At 31.5% G+C, this 25031-nt stretch overlaps 2 protein-coding genes across 4 annotated transcripts; both read right to left on the bottom strand.

The window, feature by feature from the left end:
- Positions 1-3147: 3147 nt before the first annotated feature.
- LOC121983929 (beta-glucosidase 12-like) lies at positions 3148-19104 on the bottom strand. Of its 2 annotated transcripts, XM_042536642.1 has the most exons (15): positions 18899-19104; positions 9443-9541; positions 7646-7791; positions 6595-6664; positions 6432-6490; positions 6270-6345; positions 6092-6169; positions 5916-6003; positions 5572-5824; positions 5160-5275; positions 4812-5029; positions 4405-4436; positions 4070-4172; positions 3579-3687; positions 3148-3494 (listed from the first exon to the last, which is right to left on the bottom strand). In XM_042536642.1, exons 6-15 carry the CDS (start codon positions 6319-6321, stop codon positions 3326-3328), a joined length of 1218 nt encoding a protein of 405 aa, XP_042392576.1. In that variant the 5' UTR covers positions 6322-6345; positions 6432-6490; positions 6595-6664; positions 7646-7791; positions 9443-9541; positions 18899-19104; the 3' UTR covers positions 3148-3325. The 2 variants fall into 2 exon arrangements, with proteins under 2 accessions (XP_042392576.1, XP_042392568.1); XM_042536634.1 differs by lacking the exon at positions 7646-7791.
- A 1890-nt stretch (positions 19105-20994) lies between these two features.
- On the bottom strand, positions 20995-23947 carry LOC121983942 (AT-hook motif nuclear-localized protein 10-like). 2 transcript variants are annotated; one of them, XM_042536652.1, is made up of 6 exons: positions 23766-23947; positions 22921-23591; positions 22212-22264; positions 21897-22031; positions 21536-21703; positions 20995-21361 (listed from the first exon to the last, which is right to left on the bottom strand). In XM_042536652.1, exons 2-6 carry the CDS (start codon positions 23333-23335, stop codon positions 21320-21322), a joined length of 813 nt encoding a protein of 270 aa, XP_042392586.1. In that variant the 5' UTR covers positions 23336-23591; positions 23766-23947; the 3' UTR covers positions 20995-21319. The 2 variants fall into 2 exon arrangements, with proteins under 2 accessions (XP_042392586.1, XP_042392595.1); XM_042536661.1 differs by having other exon boundaries at positions 23760-23947.
- Positions 23948-25031: the final 1084 nt, after the last annotated feature.

A 25031-nucleotide genomic window follows, 5' to 3' on the forward strand; every position in this document is an offset into this window, starting at 1 on the left:
AAAAACTTTATTAATAAAAATAAAATTTATTTAAATATAAATAATTATATGATAAATGATAGAATATAACTAGAAGAATTCATATAAAGCAAGTGAAATAAGTTCGGTTGTTGTATTATTTATTATAATGACATCTCATTAAATTAAAATAGTATCTCATTCTATTTTTTATTTAAAACTAATATAATATAGAATAAAATTACTTCAATTTAATCAACATTATTATTTTAAAATATTTTTAAAATTTTCTAGCTTATTCAAAGTCACTGACTATAACTTTTATCAAATTATTTTATATTATAATAATTTTAATCAAAATTGGTATAATAAAATTGAAATAAAAGTTTGTGATGAAAATGGCATAGAGTATTCCTTTTACAATTATAAAAAGAATGAACCCTGTAACTTTCTTTACCGATCCTTATTTATCTCGCTTTAATATCTTCAACAGTTCATCCGTCATCAAAATAAATCATAAAATACTCATAATAATCTATCTAAATAGTTCACTTTCTCAAATCCTATCCAAATTCTGTCCATTGGAGGAGTCCCTTGTAATTCATCAGCTAAGTCTCAATAATGAAATTGTTAAGATCTGCACTTAGATCTAACGACTGTACAGCAACCTTGATAGTTGTTAGACCTCTCTAAACTTTAATTAATTAACTTTAATTTTTTACTTTATTTTTTATTAGGCTTGTCATATTCATCCCATGAACTTTAATTAATTAAATCCACCTTAAATAAAAAACACATGCCGACCCATTGATGTGATGCACCAAAACTAAGAACAACAAGTAATGTACCTCTTTTTATGTGCACATTAATCTATAAAACATATCTAATATTAAATCCTTGATTTGATGAATTAGTTATGCAGTAGCTGTCAATTAGGTGGTTTCTTGGTCTATTTAAGTAGACTTTCGTTTGAATTTATATAACAATATTATTTAGGGAAGATTAATTTAATTTTTTTTAAAAAAATCTAAATTATACCTTTCTATTTTGTTTTTTATAGTCAATCCTGTAGCCCATACATATGATATTAAATAATGATAAATCAACAAAGTTGATTTAAAAACAAATTATCGAGTATTTTATATACCATTTTAAAGCAAAATTTAGTTTATAAATTGATCTAAAAATAAAAAATAACTCTTTAATTATTCTATGGTTCTTGTTACACCTAATAAGTTTTTTTTTTCAATTTAACTTGTTTGATAATTTATTTGGTAGAATATCAAAAGAGCATATTGTCAATATTATTTAAATGAGATTCCATATAAAAAAATATTAAAATATTATTTTATTTATAATTTAATTTATAAATATTCTTTTATACTCCATCTTAAAATGATTTTAACTAAAATTGCTTATGTCTCTTAGAACATTATTTATCTAAAGTAGAATAATTTAGACCAAAATTACTCTAAACTAATACAGTTTGAATTATTTAAAATAGAATACAGATAATTATTTCAAGAATAAAAATTAATATTTTAATAATTATAAAAGTTATTTTGGTGATATAAATAATTAAAAGTGCCCTTTTAATTTTCTCATCATTTATTTTGAATGATTTAGACTATTAAACAAACACAACCACATATATAAATTTTTTTAGTTAAAATAATTGTCAACACGTAATTCATTTAGAAACCTATTTGTTGAGCGTGTTGTCGCATCAACTAAGTTTATTCTTAATTTGTATTAGATATTGTTTTATCAAATAATTTAAATAGATTAAATTTAAATTTAATTTATCAATTCATTTAAAAACGGATCTAAATGACTCAGTCAATGTAAGTTTTGGATCCATGTAGGTCAGTCTATTACGAGTTTAGGTTGGGCCACGGGTAAATCAAAATGGAAAATTTAATGGACACGTATGCTTGTCCGTCTGATTCACAATTTAAACTTAAAAATTTTAATATTTTCAATATTTTTTATTTATTTGATAGGATCGTAATCCGATCTCTCTGTTGAATAAGTGAATGGAGAAGAAATGAAATAAGAAAGAGGTTCCATTATGAATGAGACTTTAGTCTCACATTGTAAGTTTCAAGGCACTTTTGTTGGTTTATATTAATTCACATACTTTGAAATTATGAACAAATGCATGGAGAGAGACTCTTTCTCACACGTGGGTATGCAAGGAGGGTGCAAATCCAGGGCCCGGATTTGTACTGAACAAGTTGGCTCGAGCACGACTTGCGCACACGAATGTCGGACCGGTCAGGACAAAATTCGTCCAAATGGAATAACCAACATTTTATCACGTAAACTTTTTTACTACTTGTGTAGCGGATATATTAAAGGAAAATTAATACAGGACGTTTCGTAATTTGGATGTATTAAAGGAAAATTAATGCGGGATGTTCCGTAACTTAGTTAGATCCCTTTTTTTGATTAATTTTCAATAAGTAATGATTTTTTTCTCCCATTCATCTTTTTGTCTCACATATATTATTTATATTATTATGCGGGAAGTGAAATGGAAAAGGTTATTTTAAATAAAATAAAATATCACTTAACAAGGAATAAGTTGGGTAAGTTGTAAGAGTCATTAAAGCCACGTACGCATTAATGAGGAAGTAGATGTGCCAACAAAACCTTTTTTTTTAAAACAATTTTTTTTTATCTAATTCTCTTTTTAATTTCCTTCAAATGTCAATATCAAATCATTTAATCTCATAAAAATTCAATTAGTTATACTATTCAGGAAAACTTCACAACATGGAATCCAACTCAATTTTTCCAAATTTAGTGCTGAATTATATATTATCTTTTAAGAAGAATAGAAGAATGAAATGATTTCAGTGTGTGTTTTTTTGCTTGGAATTCCATGCATCAAATGATTTGGACTCTTTTCTAACATAATTTACACGTATTGGAAAGTTGGTGAGACGTTGATTTCAACAAGGATATTTTAGTTGATAAAGGAGAAAAAAAAGGGGATAAATTATTGAATTCAAGTGTTTGTCCAACACTCTAATCAACCACTTCCTTTTATATGATTGAATTGCAAACGAATGCCTTTCCAACCCAAAATATACATGCTTTATTGAAGTTCATTTTTTTTAAAAAAAATATATATTGTTCAACTATTTTTAAAACTTACAGTGATAATTTATCAAAGATCTCACACCTTAATTTACTCAATATTAATCCAAATAGACTTGAACTCGCACAACATAATTATTTTGGTCTTCCAAAATCAACCTCAAAATAGCAGCATTGCACCATGTTCAATTCCTTAATGAGCAATAGTAATTTCCCAAATTTGTTCTCATAAAGAAAAAGGAATAGAATCAAGATTTTGAATTTATCCCTTCAAAAATTTGGTGAACCAAATGGCAGATTTCTTTGGGTACCTCTTCAATCCATTTTTGTAGTCCACAAAGTTTATGCCAAACCTGAGTGTATACCCTGACCTCCATTCGAAGTTATCCAAAAGAGACCATGCAAAGTATCCTCTCACATCCACACCCTCCCTGTAGTTGTGCAAAATATCATAATATATGAATTGCTCATGAAATTTTATACAAATTTTTCAGAGGGGAAAAAAAATGAAAAACCTGATTGCTTGATTAAGATAAAAGAGATGTTGTTCAAAGTAGCTTGTTCTTGTATCATCCTTCAATGCGTCTTCCAATGATAGGGTTTCATTGTTAAATTCATCAACTCCTGATCAATTTACTAACAATCAATAAAAGAAGTATTTAAAACAGAGGTACTATCAGGTTCTACTTGGGAAATCTGCACTCTCACAGTTTTATGATCTGCGAAGTACCTCTAATTCAAACTCATTCATTTCGCCTCTTAATTTGTCTTAAGAAAACAATATCCATATATGTGCCACATCCTTTTTTTGTTGATAGTGTTAATGATCAAGAAGTGAAACAAGAGTTTGAAAATCCTGAAGGTTAGTTTCATGATTGTAGAACTCCAAAGGCATTTTGAAAAAGGAGGATAAACTCCGGTTTAAACAAATCCCTGATTTACCTGAAGTATTATTGTTTTTTTTTTCTAGAATAATAATGCACTAAGGTTGAGGAAATCAACTCACCATTCTCAGTAATATACACCACTGGATTGTTGTATTTGGTCTTTACATGGAGTAAGAGCTGTTTCAATCCTGGTGGATAGATGAACAACCAATCTGAAGCAGCCTAAAAATGAAAAAAAAAAACAGTTCAATTAAATGAAGAAAAAACCCTGTTGAGCTGGTCAAGAATTCCTATTGAGCCAGTTGAAAATCTGATTCAACCTAGTGCTCTCCCTTATTGAGCCAGACAGGCTTAAATCACCGATTCTTGGCTGAATATGTTTGACTACCGGTCCAGATTTAGAAGGACAAAAGAAAAGGAAACTCCACATTGTTTAAAATAAAAATGTTCTCACCTTCGGTCCAATGAGAACTCCAGCTCTTTTCCCTGTTTCAAAACTTTACCAGGTAAAAAAACAAAAACAAAAAAAAATCACTCAAATTATCAAAATGTACATTCTTATATGCGAAAATCATGTTGCTCCCCAATTTTTTTTTTTTTTTAAGTATCAGCCTCGAGTTTTAAAATCAACAAGATTCGATGCTCCCCAGAGTTTAAAAAATCTTGTCCTTTAGCCACCAACCGCCAACATTGTGAGCGAAATGACAACATGCATCTCCTTTCATTGGAAATAGAAAATTAAGTCTATCATCGCTCCATTATCTCGGGGGATCATTTCAACAATTTTAAAAATATGGGGAGGGCATTTCAAAAGCAAGTAAATCATAGGGGATAAATGAATATTTCCCTAATTATATATACCTGTTTGAATAGCATGTTGATCACTGTAAAAATTAGGGTTCGCATCAGTGGAAGGGTGATTGCTGTAGGCATAGAGGCTGGTGTAGTAGTTGATTCCAACAAAATCGAATGATCCTTTAAGCATCTGGGACTCTCTCTCAGTGAACTTTGGCAACCTGTCTTTTACATTAGTCCTCATGCTTGCAGGGTAATCCCCTTGAGTTAAGGGATCCAAAAGCCTGTATATATAAAGATAGACAAACCATAGGCAGAGTAATGGCTAATTAATTATGGATTTAATTTGATTTTCTTTTCCTTTTGCTTGATAGTCATCAGCTTTATATATGATGGTGTCGATGTCGTGCCTACCATCCAAGCATGAAGTCAAGAGACTTGGAAGCAGCTTCATGGTCAGATTCTGTTCCATTGTAGGGTAGAAACCAGTGGGAGTTTATGGCTATCCCTATCTCGCCTTTCTGCATAGCCTGAACTAAAGATATTTGAAAAGTTAGGTTAACTAACAAATAAGACTTTGAGAAAAGGAAGCTGACGCAAGTTATAATCATACATATGGAGCCCGTTAGGATAGTGCTATTGTTCAGATCCTAAATGTTAGCTAGGGATGTGAAACTTGTATATCACTTTTTGTTTGAATAATGCCTACTATATGGGAGTGAATCCCTAGAGTTGCTTGCATATCACTTTTTGTTAGGATTACAAATGAAATCCTAATCCGACCAGAATCACAAAAAAACCCAAGTAGGCACAATGGGAGCAGCACCTGGAATTTTTCTCTGAATAAAGCCACGGCAGCTGTATGAGCCAGAAGCTGATAATGAGCAATTGTGTAGGGATCCCTACCCAAATCTGCAACATGGCACTCCCCTGATGCCCAAGGAAAACACTGGCCTAATTTGTCTCCATCAGGGTACACCATCAAAGCGAAAGTCCATGGCTCGTTGAAGGTCATCCAGTACTTCACCCTGTCCCCGAACTCCCTAAAGCAAACCTCCGCAAAATCCCTGAAGTCCTCACTGAAACATTAGGTAAAATGGAAATAGAAAAACAAGTTAATTTTTCATGTTCGGATTCTTGAAACTTCAAGTGCAGAAACTATGTACTCACACAATTAATTGGCTTAAGAAACCCCCATATTTGTCTTCCAATGCTTGAGGAGAGTCCCAATGGAAGAGTGTCACAAATGGCTGCAAACCTGCAAATATTAGGATTTGTTTTTTTTTTTAATTGAGAAAACAAAAGACGGGAAAAATAGATCATGGAAAGATGGAATTTTATCCGACCATTGGCTATTAGCTCATTGATGAGGTTATTGTAATAATCCACTCCTTCCCTGTTTATTCCTCCACTTAAGCTTCCAGCTGAAGTGAACTTACAAAGCATTACTCGTATATATATATATATATATAGATATATGAGAAAATTTAAAAAATAATAATAATAAGTTTGTTTAATAATTACTTGGTAAAATCCTGGACCAAGAGATGGAAAATCTGTATGCATCCATGCCCATTCTCTTAATGATGTTAACATCTTCCTGTGATTTGATCTAATTATTAATCAGAAATTTGAATAAAAAAATTTGGGGCAAATCTTTTTTTTAGATGGAAAGAACTAATCTACCTTGTAGAGATGGTAAGAGTCAACTGCTACATCCCCATTGCTTCCATCAGCTATTAACTCTGCGTAAGAACAAAGTTTCTTCATGTCAATTTAAAAGATAAAATGTAAAGAAAATGGGCACACAGACACAAGTAAAATAAACTAAAAGAAGAAAAAAACAAACCTGGGTGCCTATGACTGAGGGTATCCCAAATGCTTGGCCCTCTGCCACCTTCAGTTGCTGCACCTTCATACTGTTATCATTAAATCAACCAAGACAAACATTGGCAGTAAGAATTTTACAAACAACTTTCTTATTGACTTATTTAAGAGAAGCTCGAGATATGCTGGAAAAGATGCCTGATATGCTGAACTAGCAGTCCCGAATATGAAACCTTTAGGAAAGGAATTCCGATCTAGCTGCAAAGCACTTGATTTCTCATCATTTTGGGGGGACGGCGGTGATGTCATTGATTCCATGATGAAGAGATGAGGAAGAAGAAATCCACCAAGAGAAATGAGGAGAAAAAGAGGAAGAAGAAGCCTTGTTGCAACCCCATGAGCCATTGTGGTTGCAAAAGGGGGTTGTCCTTGCATGTTCAATGCTCCAGTATTGACTGAGAAGGAATTAGTAGGAGAGGAAGTGGCATTCATGTTGTTTGGTTGCTTAATTATGGCAACGTGTGTTTGAAAAAAAAAAATAATACAAGTATTGACTTCAGCGAAGGATCTGAATGGAGAGTTATAGGAATCTTTTTCAAAGGAGATTTGGATTTATTTAGTGGAGGCTTCACGTTTTATCTGCTGGTCACTGATTACAATTAATGCCCACCAGAGCAATCTATTAAGACTGAACTAAAGGCCAACCAAAGCAAAGAAAATCTTTTGAAATGCTACAAAATAGAATAAAATAAATTGCATTCCTGCCCGTATTTTTGGCATATATGTATATATAATTATTAATTATTATATATATATATATATATATGAGAAGGTGTAGCTCCATTTTATGATTTGTTTTTTTTATCATCTATTCTGTCCAAAGAGATTTAATCCTTTCATATGTTTTTTTATTTATAATTGCAAATTACAACAACATAATAGATGGATGGGTAATTCAACATTTTGAGAAAATGAGGAGAGAGACTCTCAATCATATAAAAAATCAAAAGGAAAAAAAACAAATGTGATGCTCTAACATCTAAACAATGAAGCAAAAAGGTGATTTCGCTCACCCCAGTCCCCAAGCGTCCCTTATTGTCGGCCCCATAGCGAGATGAAGGTAAATTAGCAGCCTCCTAGGTGGGAGGACATTTCATCCTCATAGGAATGAACCCTGCAGAATTGATCCTTGCTCAATGAAGCAACTCTGCCACCCGACCTGAGTACCAATTCAACTACGCTCACATATCACATAAGAGAATAGATACGGAAATCAAAGAAACCACCAGATTTCATCTATTGGCTAATCTCAGCTAGCTATTTATTTCAAGTTTATACTAACCATATTCAAATTTAATACAAATTTGAAGTATACATATTTTATTAAATATTATCTAACAAGCTATACATCCATGGAGTGAAATGTCGTTCCATGTCGGTGTCGCCGAACACCCTTGCGATCCCCCACAGCGATTCGCGACGATGTTTTTAACACAGATTTAATTAATCTATACAATTTTAGTGTGATATTTCAAACATGCTTTTATAAATCCTAATTAAATTATTCCAATCAAATATATAAAAAATATATATTTACATTTTTAAAAATTAATTTTATTAATTAATATTCTGAAAATTTATTTTTAAATGTTTTAAATTTCATTTAAAAATACTATAAAATTATAATAATTCAGATTTATATTCTAATATTTTTTTATTATTTTAAATTTCTTTTAAAAATTTTTAAAAATTCTAATTTTTTTAATAAATTAGATTTATATTATGATAATTTTTTTATTATTTTTTATTTTTTTACTATTTTACTGTTTAATTAATATTTTTTTATTGTTTAATATATATTATTTAAATTAATAATTAATTAAATGACTAAATAATTATTTTTCAATAAAAAACTATATAAAATTATTTTTTTCTAACCTTAGTATCTTGTCCAATAATTGAGAATTTATATAAAATTAATATACAATTTATTTTTAAATTATACACAATAAACATATTTATCTAATAATTACTATATATAAATAAAAAAATACCGAAACCGTATCGGCATGGTACGATACTGAAACCGTATCGTTCCTGGACCGAAACTTCGGCATGGATCGAGATTTTAAACCATGTATACATCTAAATAAAAAGAATATTAATATACAAAACTCCTAACTATAATGTATAACATAATGTATTTACATATATATGCATATTTTTATTTTCATATTATTTCTATATTATCTAGATTTTAGATATATAGTCCTTATATATATAGTATTAATATAAGACAAAATTGATACAAAAAAATAAAATTTCACTTATTTCATTTAATTAATTATAATATAATGAATATCAATTTAATCAAATTGTACATAGTAGCAAAGAAATGGAACTATTTCTGAAAACTAAAAATTTTAAAACAGTTCTATAATATTATATAAATTTAATGATCATTAAATGGTAACTTATAATTTAAATATTCAGTCACAATGTCCTCTGTTTAAAGTAGCAATACAAAAATTTAAGGATAAAAAATAATAAAGAGTTTTAGATACTAGGCAAATTTTGACAATCTTAAAATTCTATAGGGTCGCTCAAAAAGGTTAAACCTGGGAAAGTATAATGAAATTTCCCCTAATAAATATTCATAAAGTAGAGATTTACAAGAATCCTTGTGTCAATCCATAGGCATAAGATTCTGAAACATTGTATAATATAATTAAAAAGTCAAATTTCAATTTATATAAAAAAAATCACTCACACTGAATAGAATAATATAAAATTGTCAGCATTATAATAATTATTAAAACCTTGTTTTTTTTTTTTTGAAAATATTCAAAACAAAAGCATATTGCAAATACCTCCAAGTCATATTTCTCTCTTTCTATAAATTTTCCATCTTCAGTCATCCCAACCCCCTATTGCTGTAATCAGACTCTTCTTCCTCTACCATCCTGAAACTGAAACAGGATTTTTTTTTTAAAAAAAAGATGAGCAATTTCAAACCTGGGAATAAATTTAAAGAGTTTTGGTCTGAATGATGTAAGATTTGCAAAACCGGAATGAAAGAATCTCAAACTGCTTGATTTTAGAATGATATAATAATCAATCGTATAAAAAACTAGTCAAATGCTTCTCTCACCTTGGCTGTTTGTAACAATGAAACATGCAAGTTTATTCAATTGATAAGACACCACTTCTAGGAAACTAATCATAGTAAACACAATATTCATTTAAATCGTAGGAAACTGCTAAGAGAAACAATCAAAGCACCAGAGCAAGATATGTGCAGAAATACGAGATTGAACACCATCCAGTTCTTTCCCTTCAAGACTAGGACGATAGTGGAATTATGATTGGTTGTCCCACACCAAATCTGATTACTCATATGCAAGTTAAAACTTAATAATCAACTACGAACTCTGATATAGATTATCTATATGATGAGATCAAAACACTAATGTTCTCTGAAGCACATACCATATGAAGGGAGCATGAAACAAATTGTTAAAGAATTGAAAATTAGATGAATGATATATAGATGTGTGGTTAGGAAATAGCTTCACATCAAATAGTTTGTTTGAGCCCCAAGCACAGAGAATTAAACACCGCCATAAGAAGACCAAATCCTTTAGTAGAGTGTTGTGCACACTGATTGTTAAGTTGTCATGGTACCAAAATGAGAACACAAGACTCAAACACAAAAACTTAATTACTCTATGATGAAAATTCAGCAAAGAAATACTATAATACAATGTAATTTCCACCGCTAATAAAATGAATAGTGCATTATACCAAAGTATTTGGATCTATTATTCATCAAGATAAAAGGAACAATGAAGAAATTGTTGATAGCATAAAGTTGGATTAAGAGTTTTTGGTAGTTAAAAAAACTTATACAAAAATGTAGTGTAAGAGGAATGAGAATGTTGAGAAGAGTAATAGACGTAGCATGCCCAATCAATTAGGAGAAGCTGCAGCTACGATTAAGATATGGCCATACCAAAAGTTGGTCCTTAGATTTCATAGTTGGATAAATGTACTATGTTATAAGGAGGTGTACAACAATTAAAGACAAATTCACCTAGTACAATGAGAAAAGATCTATATGTTCTTGGTATCACTGAAGAAATGACCTTACACAAGACCGATGATATGAAATAGATATAAGGTGGGATGAGACCAATCAATTGAGATTCAACAGTGCTTCTTGTCCGGAAGTCTTACTGTTTAAGGGTTGAGATTCAACACTGCTTCTTGTCTTAAAGTTTAACTGTTAAAGGGTTGAGAAACAACAAATTTACAGCCAAGACTAAAAAACACTACCTTTCAATCTAGCATGATTGTGGATGTTTTGAAACTCACCTAGAATACCTTGTTCCAATCCTCCTGATAATGTCAATACACCTCATGATTAGTGTGGCCCTCAGTTGTACCTGTATGTTTGCTTTGCAAGAATAGCATATGTTTTGATAGAATAACTATTCTTATATTTAAGTTTAAATAATAGACCTGGAATCCAAATTCATAGATTAATTATTTCTTCTTAATTCACCTTAGTTTGTCTGACTTACAATTTTGGTAAACCAAACATAGGAATGAAACTGAATCATCCATTCCATGCTTTGAACAAAGTATGAAGATATATTTCTGTTCCATTTCTTTTTGAACAAATTATGAACATATGTTTCTGTTTCTTTTTTACTTTACTCTATTATCCAAGAGCACCCAATCCATTATTAGTCAATTTCATTTTGCGAATCAAACCTAATGTCACCCATTGAGGTGTTTTATCACGAATAGGATCTCAGGGTATTCCGCTCGCTTTTCTCTAATGGTCACGGTTCATTACAGTTTAGTAATTTGGGAAATGGGCACATTCAATAAAACCAGGTACTGTTAGGTAATTTTGGAAATACGTACATTCTCTAGGGATGTTTAGTTTCTATTAGGATCATAATAAAGAATTAGCATAAAATCAATAAAGTTGTGTAGAGATAAAAAAAATATATAATTTTTCTTGAATCTGGAATTACAATAAACCATAAGTTCAAAATTTAGTCATGGTTAGGAAGCAAAAATAATCACACATTGAAATATTATGGCATAACAAGTATCTCATTTTCCAGATTAACGAGAAACAATAGAAAGAAAAAACTAGTAGCAACAATGCTAATAAAAAAAATGTTCACTGCAAAAAAATTGATAAAGGAGCCTATCAGAGACATAGCAAAAGCCATTTTATCCTAGGCAATTGCTCCACCACACCACTTCCTTTTTTTGTTTGGAGTTATAGGTAGTGTTTTTGAGACCAGAAATTCATAATCAATCCGGTCTAATTTGATTTATAAATAAATCAATTGGTATAAAAACAGTGAAAATGAAAATTGTTAATATAAAAGTCTTAATATAGTAATCTAGCGGCCAAGTATTTCAATTTTTATATGGCATTTTATTGTTTGCATTACATAGCCTAACATGGCATAAGCGCATGGGCCAAAAAAATAATTTTAAACAATAACACAATTTAAAATAATAGAAATAGAAGAAAAAAAAAGAAAATCTAAAAAAAATAAAAACAGAAAAATATTCAAAAATTCAGGAAATAGAAACATTATAATAATAGGGAAAAACAGAGAAAGGAAGAAAAAAAATCTTAATTTAAAATTTCGTATTAATAGAAAATTCATTAGGAAATTTTTGAAATTTGTTTGGATCAACTTGGTAATTTTAGACAATTTAATCAAAATATCCTAAAACTATCTGTCTTTTAAAATCAAGGGTACTTGGGCCACTTCATACACCTTCAATATTGAACCATATTGCAAGTCATGTCTGGCCTAAACCATTGTCGCCCAACCCAAACCAATTCCCAAGTTAGGTCCACATAACACAACCCGAACTATACCAAACCAAAATATATACAGACAGACACATTTGTCGCCTCTATATATATAGTACATAAGCTTTGGTAATATATAAGTATAGTTTGTGTGCTATAAAATGTTTACGTTGAATTTATATGCATTTTACTATATATTAGCTGATATAAGCTAGAATAGGTTTTAATTATATACAAGTTTTGTATGTCTCAAGTTATTTAAAATTAATTTTTTAATAAACTTATTATATTTATATAAAGTGTTTTGATATACAAAATATAATTTATATTTATGGATTTATTCTATGAGTTGATTATTTGATTGATCAAAATATTATTTTTAATATGACTATTAACTCATATACTATATTTGTCACGTATAAAAATATAAATAATTATTTAGAACTATTTTTTTTGGGTTAGACCATCAACCCAGTAGCTTTACAAGTTCGATTTCCGGCTCAATTTTCAGAACATTAATTAAGCTATGGGTTCAAATATATAGGGAGTTCTTTCACAACAAGAAACAAAAATAAAATAGAAAAACTAATTAATTACTTTCCTAATAAGTCAAGCTGGCATAATTAAACATTTGCGTATATCAAACTTATTCAAAATTTCAAATTTTAATTCAACTTTCAAATTGTTTCTAGCTTAGATTATAATAACTATTGATCACTTGCACAAATTTTTAAGAAACATTCATGTCAAACTTATAGATGGATAACTACTTCCAATACCATATCTAAGTACACATTAGTACGATAAAGCATTTGGAAAGGTCCATGAGAGAAACAAAAAGGCATCTTATATTCCTAATACATTTATGTTCAAGCATCATCCAAATGACTTTACTATCAAGCATCATCCAAATGACTTTACTATCACCATATATTAGTAGATATGGACTAAATTTTATAGAGTTTGACATATATATCTAGTTTACGCTTTGAACACAACTAGGTATTTCATACAAAAAAGACACTTATGAATCTGAAGTGTCAACAAGGGTAGTTGTGTTAACAATAGTAGATAAAGTATAACTAACAGATATTTGGGTAACCAAATTAGTACACTTCTTATCATCATACTTCTTATCATCATAACTCACTGAATTTAGACAGCTAAGTCATGCTTTCTAAAATAGTTCATGTGTTCCAATTTTTCTCTTAATTCTAACTTTAATAACAAACATCAGCTTACTAATGATTAATGTCAAAGCAACTATAGAATGAATGCTTTAATTCTAGCCATGTGGCTAAAAATATTAGAGAAGCATATTGCTTAAAATTGTAAATTAGCTAATAAAAACTATACCTATTGGTTGGGTTTGGACCAAATTAATATACATAAGAATGGATTACATGAAAAAGAATTAGAGTATACATGAAAGCGAACAATTTCGTTTGTGTTAAACTGAATAAATCCCAAAATCAACAAATAAAAACTTATGTAGTATATTTCTAGTCAATTGATAACGCCACGGAAAAGGTTTTTAAGCTAAAATAATTCTAGACAATTATTTAAATGAATTAATATATATAGAGAGAGAGAGAGAGAGCGCAATGTTACGCCGCACACCTGAGAGCACCTAATGTAATTTTTTTGTTTGAAAATTTACTATAAACCCTAAAGCCAAAACTCTAAATGGCTAAACCCTAAGCTTAAAAAAACAAAATGTTACCCACTGCAAGGTGAGCAGCATTTGTGTGTGTGTGTGAATATTATCATCAAAAATCATGTCTTTTCTCAACTATCTGGGGTAGTTTGTGTGTGTGTATGTGTGTGTGTGTGTGTGAATATTATCATCAAAAATCATATTTTTTCTCAACTATCTGGGGTCAACTACATGAATCTTATCCTCAATTAAGCTCTATACAAGCATATACTAGTAATATTCAAATCAATTAACTTGTCTTTTAACAAATATTTTATTTGGTCTCCAACTACAACTTATACTGTCCACTCTAATAAATTCCATTATTCTAAATTATAGAATATATAAAAATCACCTCTAAAGATATCCATACTATCTCAATCTATTTTCTCTCGTTTTACCATCTAAACATATAATAGTTCCATACTTTCATCTTAACAATTTCACCTCTATTATATTGACATTCTATACGTGTTGCTACCAAACAATCCAAAACACTTCAATAAATATTGATTGTATTGTGGTCTTATGAAATTTTCCAATTAACCTGACATTCAACAACACCACAATCCCTATTTTATGTTAACGGAATGCATTGACCCACTACATGCCACAAACAAATGTTTTTTCAAAAGTTTGCAAAGCAAATTATGAAATTCATAAGTACTTGGGAGTACAAAAATCATCATGGGAAATAAAGCCAATCACAATTATTTAACAAAAGTACTAATAATAACAACAAAGAAAAACACAATTGAAAATAAATATTTTCTATAATACATTAAAGAAAATCACATACAAAACCTATTTTTTATAATTCTTTTAGCCTTTTACCTCTTTTATCCTCTTTTACCTCTTTTATCCCATCCAGTTTTTCAATATTTATACACCATCAAAAGAAAGATGTAATGTTAACAAAATTGAAAATTTATAAAACTGTTTTGATCACTTAGTCTTCGGTAATTCTCTCACGTAAAGGAAATGTTATTTCCAAAGAAATATTTGGAACCTTTTCTAATACTCAATTGAATAATGGTTTCACTTGCATAGTTTTCCCGTTACTTTGTGATGTATGTCAAGGAGTAAATACGGTAGGAAACCGTCCAAGCTCTTGAATACTTGCAACATATACACAACAAATGCACTCCATATTTATCAATTTGAATTTTTCATGAGAAAAAGTCAAATTGTAAAAGTTTAAATACCATAAATAGAATGGAAGGGAGTTCCTCGATAAGAACAAAACCCAAAGAGCTCGCAAATAGCATAGAAACACGTTGCAAAACATATATTGCCCTCCTTTTTTAATTCAGTAACAGTCGACGCTACTTTGTTTCCTTCTATTTTTGTCCACTATACCAGCTTGAAAAGAAAGCTATTCATTGAATTAATTTCCATTAATCCTTAATAGTTTCCTTAATTCATTATCGCCTTATCACTCTTTCCTCTGAGAAAGAGGGTCCAAATGACTTATAAACCCCAAAAGTATTGCCTAGAGGTCCTCAAAGTCCAACTACCTTTCTCAATCACCGGTGACTCATTCCGCTATCTACACCAGGAGCCACATTCAGTTCTGCAATAGAGAGTAAGATGGCAACCATCAGAAACTTCTACTCCAGTTCTGGCGAAAATGTTACTCAACTTCCCATGGAGAACCAACGATTAACTATTCCCATGGATACGGTAAGCCAATATTCCAAAAACTTTGTTAATCCACAAACAAAGCTAGTTGGATCTTTTATGTTCTCTTCCACTTCAAACATACCTGCTAAAGTTCATACTAGTTCTGCATCTGAATTGGTAGTTCCCAAGCATTCATCTAGTGTGGAATTTCCTCTTTGCCCATTTCCGAGTCTTTCCCACAATGCCTCTCTCGGGAAACAATGTTTAGGAGAGGTTTTGCCAAACTTTAGCATCCAAAACTCAACTTTGATGACCCAAGGATGTAACATCAACAACTATCCCCAGAATACTCGCCTTGATTCAAATATAGGTTATGTAAGTCATGGTAATAATTTAAGTAATCCCAATTGCAGCAAGTCAATACTCAAAACGCCAAATCCATTGAGGTCAAAATATCATTATAGATGTGAACTTTGTAGTCTGCAATTCCAAAATCCACAAGCCTTTGGGGGGCATATGAGCCACCATAGTAAGGTAAGCAAAGCAAAAGATAGGGAGGAGAGACTTAAACGGTTAGGACAAACAAACTCCAAGAAGCCCCTAATGGTGTTGCAGAGTGGTTCATCAGAAAGAGGGCTTTATCTTAAGACGGATGCTCCAGCGGAATTGAAAACTATTACTGTGGCCAAGGAAAAAACTGAATTTGAGGTACGTAAGAAGTACAAAATCAAGAAAGAAGATATTCAGAAAGAGCAAGCCTATGGATGTTTTGAAGATCCCTTGATGAAGAAGGATTCAACCGAAGCTACTGCAGTTCTGACGCTTCCAGATGAACAAACCAAGACTCTTCGTCATGTGATCTTGCATCCTTCTCCAATATTTCAATGAAATAGAGGTCGTCATAAAATTTCAATAAATTTGGAGTCCCAATCTTTGTTGTTTATCGATTGTTCCAGTTCTTCATTGAGTGTACTTGTGTGAGCTATTAGCTAAATTTAGTACTGCATTCATAAATGGTCCAGTAAGTCTAAAGTCAGGAAAAATGTTACAAGGTATGTGTTGGCTTGTATGTTTTAGGTCTTTGTGCGGTGTAAGATAAAATATAGTATTGACAAGTCTTACTATAAATAAAAACTGTGTTCAGTTTATCTACTAGTTCTCATAGATTCATCATCTCTCATATATTAATCCTCCTTATAAAAAAAAATAGGAAAACATAATTTGAAAATCAATGTTAGAAGTTAGAAGCTATATGGAGTTATCTTCATGATTCTTCTATAAAAATCTTGTTAGCATGAGGTTGGCATAGTGAATGAGATTCCCTCCAAAACATGTGGTATGATTTATAGAATGTCAGAAAATAACCAACAATCCAACTTGTTTTCATATATAAGAAAATAATAAGTTAACTACAGATCATAACAGTTTATATCTTTAGATTTTTCAAAAAAGAAAAAAAGGCAAAAGAATAACAAAGATACTGGCAAACCATCAATTATGGTTCTTCCTTTTTTTGATGATAGAACAAAGAACTGAAAATAAAATTTTCCTGTTCTATTTCAGATTTGAGTCCTACCATATTTGTTACCATATAAGTTAGTAACAACCCATGCATAGCAAGACTACCATGCCAACACACAGGCCCTCTTCTTTCAGGAACTATTTCTGGAAATAAAATATGTAATTGTTTTCTTCTGAAATTAAATAAGGAATTTTTTATTGATGGATCATTCAATAGATACTTTAAAAAAGATCTTAGAAGTGTTAAACATGTTGGAAAGAAAAAAGTGAGTAATAAGACAAGGTACGTGAAGATTATTGTTGACAATATTATGGTAACCAGCTTGAAGAAGTATTTTCAGCATTTCCAACATGAACGAGAGTGAAAGATAAGAAATCAGAAGTTGATATCTACAGGAAAGGCAAATTTTTTGGTTATTACTTTCTCAAGTAAACTATTGTTCAGAATTATTTCTCTACGATTGTAAAACTACTAGTACAACTTACAAATTCCTAATTATGCATGGAACAATTATAATTAGTGAATTAACCATAACAAATCCAATAAGCATGTGAAAGACAAACCTCAGCTCTATCAAAGAGAGCCCTAGAACTCTAGAAGTTTGAAATTGCCATTTTCTTAAATTTCAGTCTTGTAAACTGCTTCAGTGTGTTCAATGTCAACTATGAACATCTAGATTAGAAACTCAAGGTGGTATGGTAAAAAACGGAACATACCAGATACTACCTCAAGTCTATAATAAATAAGGAAGAGAGAGAATAGAAAAATTTCTCAAAGGGTGCACCTGAATTTTTGTTTTTTTTAAAAAAAATACCCTCCTACTTTGTTGTCTCAGACGCTGCACCTCCTCCCTTAATCTTTTTGTCTTTGTAGAATTAAGTCACTTTATATATATATATATATATATATATACAGGAAGTAGAACTTAATCATTTTGGACAAATAAAAAGTGAGAAAGAGATTTAGAAAATAAAATTATTTCAGTGCTAAAACAGATTTAAATGGATCGTTAAGGTCATTTTCCAAAACAATTTAATGGACATTTTTTTCACTCTTATGATTTTTTTTAGCCCGAATGTTGTGTTGGGTCATCAGGGTATCTTTGCAAAAAATACCTTCAAGAGTATGCGCTTATCAAAATCATGAAATATGATGATACTCCTACTCCTTGGACTCTCAGCTGTCATTTGGTAGAAGATGGATTGACAAGTGCAAAGTCATCAAGGTGCTTCTGCAAAAATATCTTGATGACCCTAAACTAATCGTATGATAGAAATGAAAGTTGCTAATTAACATAAATATAGTCTTATGTTTAAAATTTTTAAGAACATCGAAGTATTTTTGCCAAAAGTAACTACCTTCACGATTCCACACTGCTCATATGACAAAACTGAAAACAGATATAATAAAGTGGAAGAGTTACAGGAGCAACGATGTGTCTCTCTTCTTGCTACAAATTTAGAGCCATCAAGATAATTCTTCCAGGGATATTTTAGGTTTGGAAAAAGAGAAGATCGAAATGATTTGATCTTCGGTGCACCATTTTGCAATTTCACAAACGTAAACAAATACACGAAAATATCGCAACTTCCTGATGCGCTAACCATAAAATTAGAAAAGAAAAAAACATTCACCTAATTCTTGGTCACGATATCCTTTGATCCTTGATCGTTATATGGAAGAGTACGATGAACAAAGACTGGCTCGATCGATCGACGATCATTCCTGCTCTGGAGCCTCATCGACCGGCTACCGCCTCCCTCCGATCCCACCGCCCTAGCAGCGGTTTTGGATGCCTGGCATGGAACGGAGGATTCGAAGAATGGGAGCGAAAAAATGGACAATTTTGACAAAACTCCAAAATTTATTCAAATACTATCCAAGCTCACTCCTAAATAAAATATAGTAGTAAAAAATTTAAATAAATGCCCCTAAAAAATTTAAAATAAATACTCCTTTTTAAAAAACTTACTTAAATTTAAGTTTTTTTTTTTACAGAAGCTTCCAATATGCCCATCCAAATGATCAGGTCCGCTTGTCATAGACTCGAACCTTAAATGCTCAATTATCGGTCTAACCATTACCCCGGGTAAAATTCCTCAAGATTTTCCCTCAATAAACCTTTTGATCAGAGCTATTTTGATTATTTTTAAAAGAGGAATATATCTTTTTTTAATCCAATATCTCGAGCTTGGGTCCAATTAATCGCGGAGATGATCAATCCGACCCTATAGATCAGTTAGTAGCATGACATTTAGTGTTATTAGTGGTTCGAACTTTCGTGGGTGTTCGAAAATACTCAGTGTGATATTTGAATAATTATTTTATGAAAATTATCCTTATCGTTTACCATCCTACTATACCACGAGGGGCTAAAAGATGAATAATTTTTTTTTAATTGGCACTAGGTATCTAGCTAATTAATACCGGTGGTGATCGACCGACTCGATAAAAGTTTCTCACCACTATAAGATAAATTGTAAAGTATTTAGAGCAGACGACCCATCAATCCATTAATTTATTAAAGTTAAGAATCGAGCTTTAAATATCTGGAAAAGAATGCGTCATATCACTGCATCATTGCCCCATAGTTTAAAAGAGGAATAATGTTATTATTATTATTATTATTATTGATGAGTTGGTATTACGTATCCAGCTTATGCTAATTCTAGGTATGATTAGTTCAGTTTCACAGAAATTATCTATCGATTATTAGTGTAAATCGGGAAGCACTCGCAGTGAATATGAATCCAATGTTTTAAAATTAATTATCTATTAAAAAAAATAATTTAAAAGAGAAATAATCTTTTGGAACATAAGGTATTATCACTCACTTTAAACAATCGAATATTGCTAGTTCTATAATAAGATCTAAGTAGGTAAATTATGAAAAATATTTTATCTAAGTACAATGGCCTTTTGTAAGAAAAGATCATGTACCTAATAAGAGATTTTATAACAGCTAAAAATTAACTTTAAAACTTAGTGGAGTAAACATCTACGTAACTACGCCAATGACGCCAGGACAAAAAGCAGGAATAATCTTTCAACAATATAGATGATAAGGATGTCCTTTAAATTTTCTATGAGCGATATAACATAACTAACCAATTCTACGTATTTAATTCGATTCAACTTTACCTGAACATAACTTGATTCAATCAATTTAACCATATACCCAGACCAACCTACTCTAATGAACCACCCGACTTAACTACATTAACGAATTTATTCAACCCATTTAAACAAACCTATCTGAACCGATCAACCCTGTTATACCATTTTGTCCATCTAACCTAATAAATTAAAAACACTGATTCATAAATTAAAATATATATTAATTTTATAACTAAATAATTATGTTCTTTATTCTTATTGACTCTAAAAGTAAATATAAAAGTTTACTTAATATATTTTTATATTCTTTTTAATTAATCTTTTTTTTTTTCACATACCAAGTGTTAAATAATTTCTTTACCAATGACCGGTATATATAAAAAGCCATCATTGTTTTTCATGTTTTTTTTTTCATTGTTATGGAAGTTAAATGGGTCTATTTGTTTTTTGAGATTCGAATTTTGGTAAAGTCGAGGTAAATGTCTTCCTTATGTGCTAGTCACTATTCCAAAGACTAGTAGTCGTCCTCCTCTGTATTGGTCTTGGGACGGATTGACAGGACCGCTGAGGACAAACGTATTTACCTTTTGCCACTATGATACACCCACAAGAATAAAGAGATGAAATCAAAATGAGTAGACTAATCTAACACATTAGCATCAGGGATCTTTATCAATGTCTACTCCGGTCGTCTTCTTACTCCAAGCAAAGTATCAAATACTAATAACTAAGCGTATTGACACGCTATTTCAAAGGCATGGCTAAAGACCTAGAGAATTGATGTAATTGAATGTGCCAGCATTCTGCATAGACGGGCTCCTCAGGTCACCTGATGATTCACTCAAGGCATCCCTTGAAGGCAGGTTGCTGGGGCTGGCTATGGCACTTGAGACAAGGTTTAGGCCGGGAACAACCTTGGTAGCATTATTAGCTTGTTTTTATTCATCTGTCTCAATAGGTATGAATCTCCCCACAACTACCTGCATAAAAGAGTTGAGCCAGTGATGACCATAACTTTCATTGGAAACGTTTCTTATAAAAGATGAACTGTATTTGTTTGTTTCTTATACTTGCACATTAGTATGAACTGAGTGTTGAAAGTTTAATAACCAAGAAATTGATATGATAAATTGGTTTACAATGCTTTAACAGACCTGAACTCGTGATGCTGCTAGTAAATGCCCCGCTAATCCACCACCAAAAACACGCCCATTTTTATCAGCCAATGAGATCGTCAATCCATTCACTTGTCTCTGCTGCTCAGTGTTATCCGGGAGAGGAAGCTGAAATGTGCCTGACAGTGACAAGATCTCGAACAGATTCTGAACACACAAACACACAAGAACATGTAAGCAACAAAGATGACATTTTTCTTGTTATATATTTGTTATTGGCATAAGACTCAGATACCATTTAGAAGGATTAATGATTGGTGCAGGCAATTCAATAAGATTAATCAATAGAGAAAATGATGAAACCACTTAAAACAAAATTCTCAACAGTTTGTCCGTAAACCTTGTAAGCTACAATACCACCACCAGTTGTCGAAGGTTGGAAAAGCTTCACTTCAGATACAAGACCACTTGCTGAAAGAATACAGAGTGAGTGTGATCCTTGCTGAAAAAATGACACGATTTCTGAAACTACATCCTGCAACCAGATATTTAGTTATTGATAGCAGATAAATGCATTGTTTGTGAAACTTAAATCAAAGAGCTGCTTACAAATCATCTTCTTAGTTTTAGCATTAATTGCTACAACAATTATAACTGAGCTTCCTCAGTATAGAAAATGACCTCAATATGAAAAGAACAAAATGTGGTTACTTACCTTTCCCGCTGGTACTATAATAAAATGAGCATGAAGTTTCATTCTTGATGATTCTGTCAATCGTAGGTCAAATTTCAGAAAGGTGAGGAGACAAAAGAAAAGCACTCTCAACAATATTCTTTTCCTATAAAAAGATCAAATTACTGAAATATACAGCAAGAGAGTATTTACAGCATATGCAATAATCCCGAATATGAAGAGAAAACTACAGATTAGAATACAGTTTATTTCCAGACATTAAAACTAATACAAAATTCTAGCACAAACATTCTCTCAGAAAAACATATGGTATGCCAAAGGTGTCTTAGTAAAACCAGAAAGCATGTTTATATCCCTCAGAAGAACTAAACTAGAACTACAAACGTTCCTAACTTTTTAAATTGACACTCATGGCTTGATTTTTTTTTCCCTGTCGTTAATAGAGTAAACTTCCCCTATAGAGTAAACATCAAGCATCCAAGTCAAGCAAGAAAAGAGCAAATGCAACCAACAAAACTTCCCCTATAGAGTAAACATCAAGCATCCAAGTCAAGCAAGAAAAGAGCAAATGCAACCAACAAAACTTCCCCTACAAAATTAACAACTGTGCTTCAAGAAAAGAGCAAAAAGAAATCAACACGATTAACAAGAGCTTAACTCCACCAAAGCATACATGTGGATCCACTGCCTCATGAAAACTGCTAATAACTGACGAAAACAAAAGATCTACCTTGAGCATTCGTTTGCTGCTTCTTGCCAGAGCCAAGTGGACGGGCCCGTTTCTTTGGAGCATCGGCTGAGCCAGAAGGTGCTGCATTGCTAACTCCAGAAAAAGACATTGAAGAAGTTGGTTGTGAAAGGGACAAGAGATTGCCATCGGGTCCATTCTTCTTGGGTCGGCCTCGCTTTCGCTTACTTGGTTCTCCCGGGATAATGTTCTGGCTGTTGGATGCTTGAGCTGTGAAGCCACCATCAAGTACCCCGGGGAGTCTTCCACCACCATCTCCTTGATGATAAGGCGATGGCTGAGGATGAGCAGCAGATGAACCGGCGAACGTCGTAGAGACTGGTTGGCCATCGTCTGTGTGGGCTGCTAATGGCATGCTATGCATCGCTGGGTGCCCTAACATCGGATCCCTCTCCATTGAGTTCAAAACACATTAGCTAACAAAATAAGAACTCTTCTGCTATAATCGCAACGTTCGATGATTCAAGTAGCGTTTGACTGAGGATGAAGATCGAACTGGAGAGCCTCTTCTGAATCAAAACAGGGGAAATTTTGATAATATAACCTCCAAGAACTGCAGCAGAGAAACGTTTCTCGATCTGAGGATGTATGTTTCACTGTGAAAGCCCTCCTCCACCAAGAACTCAAAAACGGCAGCAGAGCAAAGAATCAAACTGTATAAAATAAAATAAAATAAAATTCTACCAAACTGCAACAATGAATACCACGATAATGGGAAAAATAGACACACATATATATATTTTTTTTTAAAAAAAACCTAATGCAAATTCCACATCGAAAGGGGAAAGAAAAAGTAAAAGAGAAGGAATCGAGACAGGTACGAGAACCAGAGAGATTTCTGCGCTCCAATTGCCAGATCAACATGAAGAAGCCCCTTTTCCATCACAAATATTGCTGGAAATCATCATTTTTACCGATGATTTCGGTATGAACGACGAAAAGCCAGAGAGACTTTCACGGGGGATATGCGGAGGATTAGATCGCGCGGAGCTAAAGCCCTGTTCGAATGGTTTCCGTCTAATAATAATAATAATAATAATAATAATAATGCGACGAAATTAAGCACATTAATTTATCAATTAAACCTAATTGTGATCCATTTTAGGATTATTTGATTAAAATATAAAAAGTTGTTATATTTTTTATTTTTCAAATATTAATTAAAGTTATATCTTACTTCTAGTTAAAATATGTGAGTTTAGTCATTTACTTGGTCCAATAGTCCTGTCCACGAAATTCTCATCAATGTGAAATTTGTGGAAAAGATTAAATCATAATGGATCTATTATGGCATTATGTAATCTTAATTACCTTGTATGGTAAAAGATTATTTTGGACGCTTTTGGTACGGTGCAATAGTAAGGCAATTGGTGAGAATAACACAATTTGAAACTCAGTTGGAACAAGAGCAAGTTTTTATAGTGTATTTTTTTACTGTGGAGATTAGTTGTTCGGGCATATCAAAGTCTGGATACTTGCTTTAATAAAAATAATAATAAGAGGCTATTTTCATAAGGCAACAATTTTATTATTGCGTCGAAATTCTCCTTCTAATAGGTCCTTTATTAAGTGGTATTTTTTTAATTTTAATGAGATTATTGGTATTCTTAACATGGATTTTAACGTGAGATTATTTGAACGGTGTCAAAATGATAATAAAAGATAAAATTTATCATCCCAACTTTCTCACAAATTGACCCTATAACTATATATATATATATAAGAAGATATATTGAAAAATTATAATTATGATTTTTTTTTTTTTTTTTTGACATTGTCAAAATTCGAATCATTACTTCTTGATAACAACCCTGCCACGTATTAACCAACTCATATCCCAGGGCAAAGTGTCAAAATAAGTTGATTGGACAAGGCACAATCAGAGCTCAGGCAACTCATTCATCAGGGATTTTTAGAAAATGAAATATAAATAAAACACAAAGACATAAAAAAATATATACTTTATATATTTTTTACAAAAACTATTTTTATTAATTTTATATTTTCTAATCTGATTTGACACCTATATTTAATCTGATTTACTAGCTCTAAACGTAGCGACAGCGCATGTAACCGACAGAACGAATGAGATT

Source organism: Zingiber officinale, chromosome 1B (genome assembly GCF_018446385.1).
Source record: "Zingiber officinale cultivar Zhangliang chromosome 1B, Zo_v1.1, whole genome shotgun sequence".
Lineage (NCBI taxonomy): Eukaryota > Viridiplantae > Streptophyta > Magnoliopsida > Zingiberales > Zingiberaceae > Zingiber > Zingiber officinale.

Coding starts and splice junctions, on each gene's coding strand:
- LOC121983942 (XM_042536652.1), bottom strand. CDS start 23,335: ATGGAGAGGGATCCGATGTTAGGGCACCCAGCGATGCATAGCATGCCA. Junction 22,265..22,920: donor GCAGCAAACGAATGCTCAAG/GTAGATCTTTTG, acceptor TACGATTGACAG/AATCATCAAGAATGAAACTT. Junction 21,704..21,896: donor GTGGTATTGTAGCTTACAAG/GTTTACGGACAA, acceptor TTGTGTGTTCAG/AATCTGTTCGAGATCTTGTC.
- LOC121983929 (XM_042536634.1), bottom strand. CDS start 9,490: ATGACTGAAGATGGAAAATTTATAGAAAGAGAGAAATATGACTTGGAG. Junction 6,491..6,594: donor CCTCAGTCATAGGCACCCAG/GTTTGTTTTTTT, acceptor GTTCTTACGCAG/AGTTAATAGCTGATGGAAGC. Junction 5,030..5,159: donor CTTGACTTCATGCTTGGATG/GTAGGCACGACA, acceptor TTATATATACAG/GCTTTTGGATCCCTTAACTC.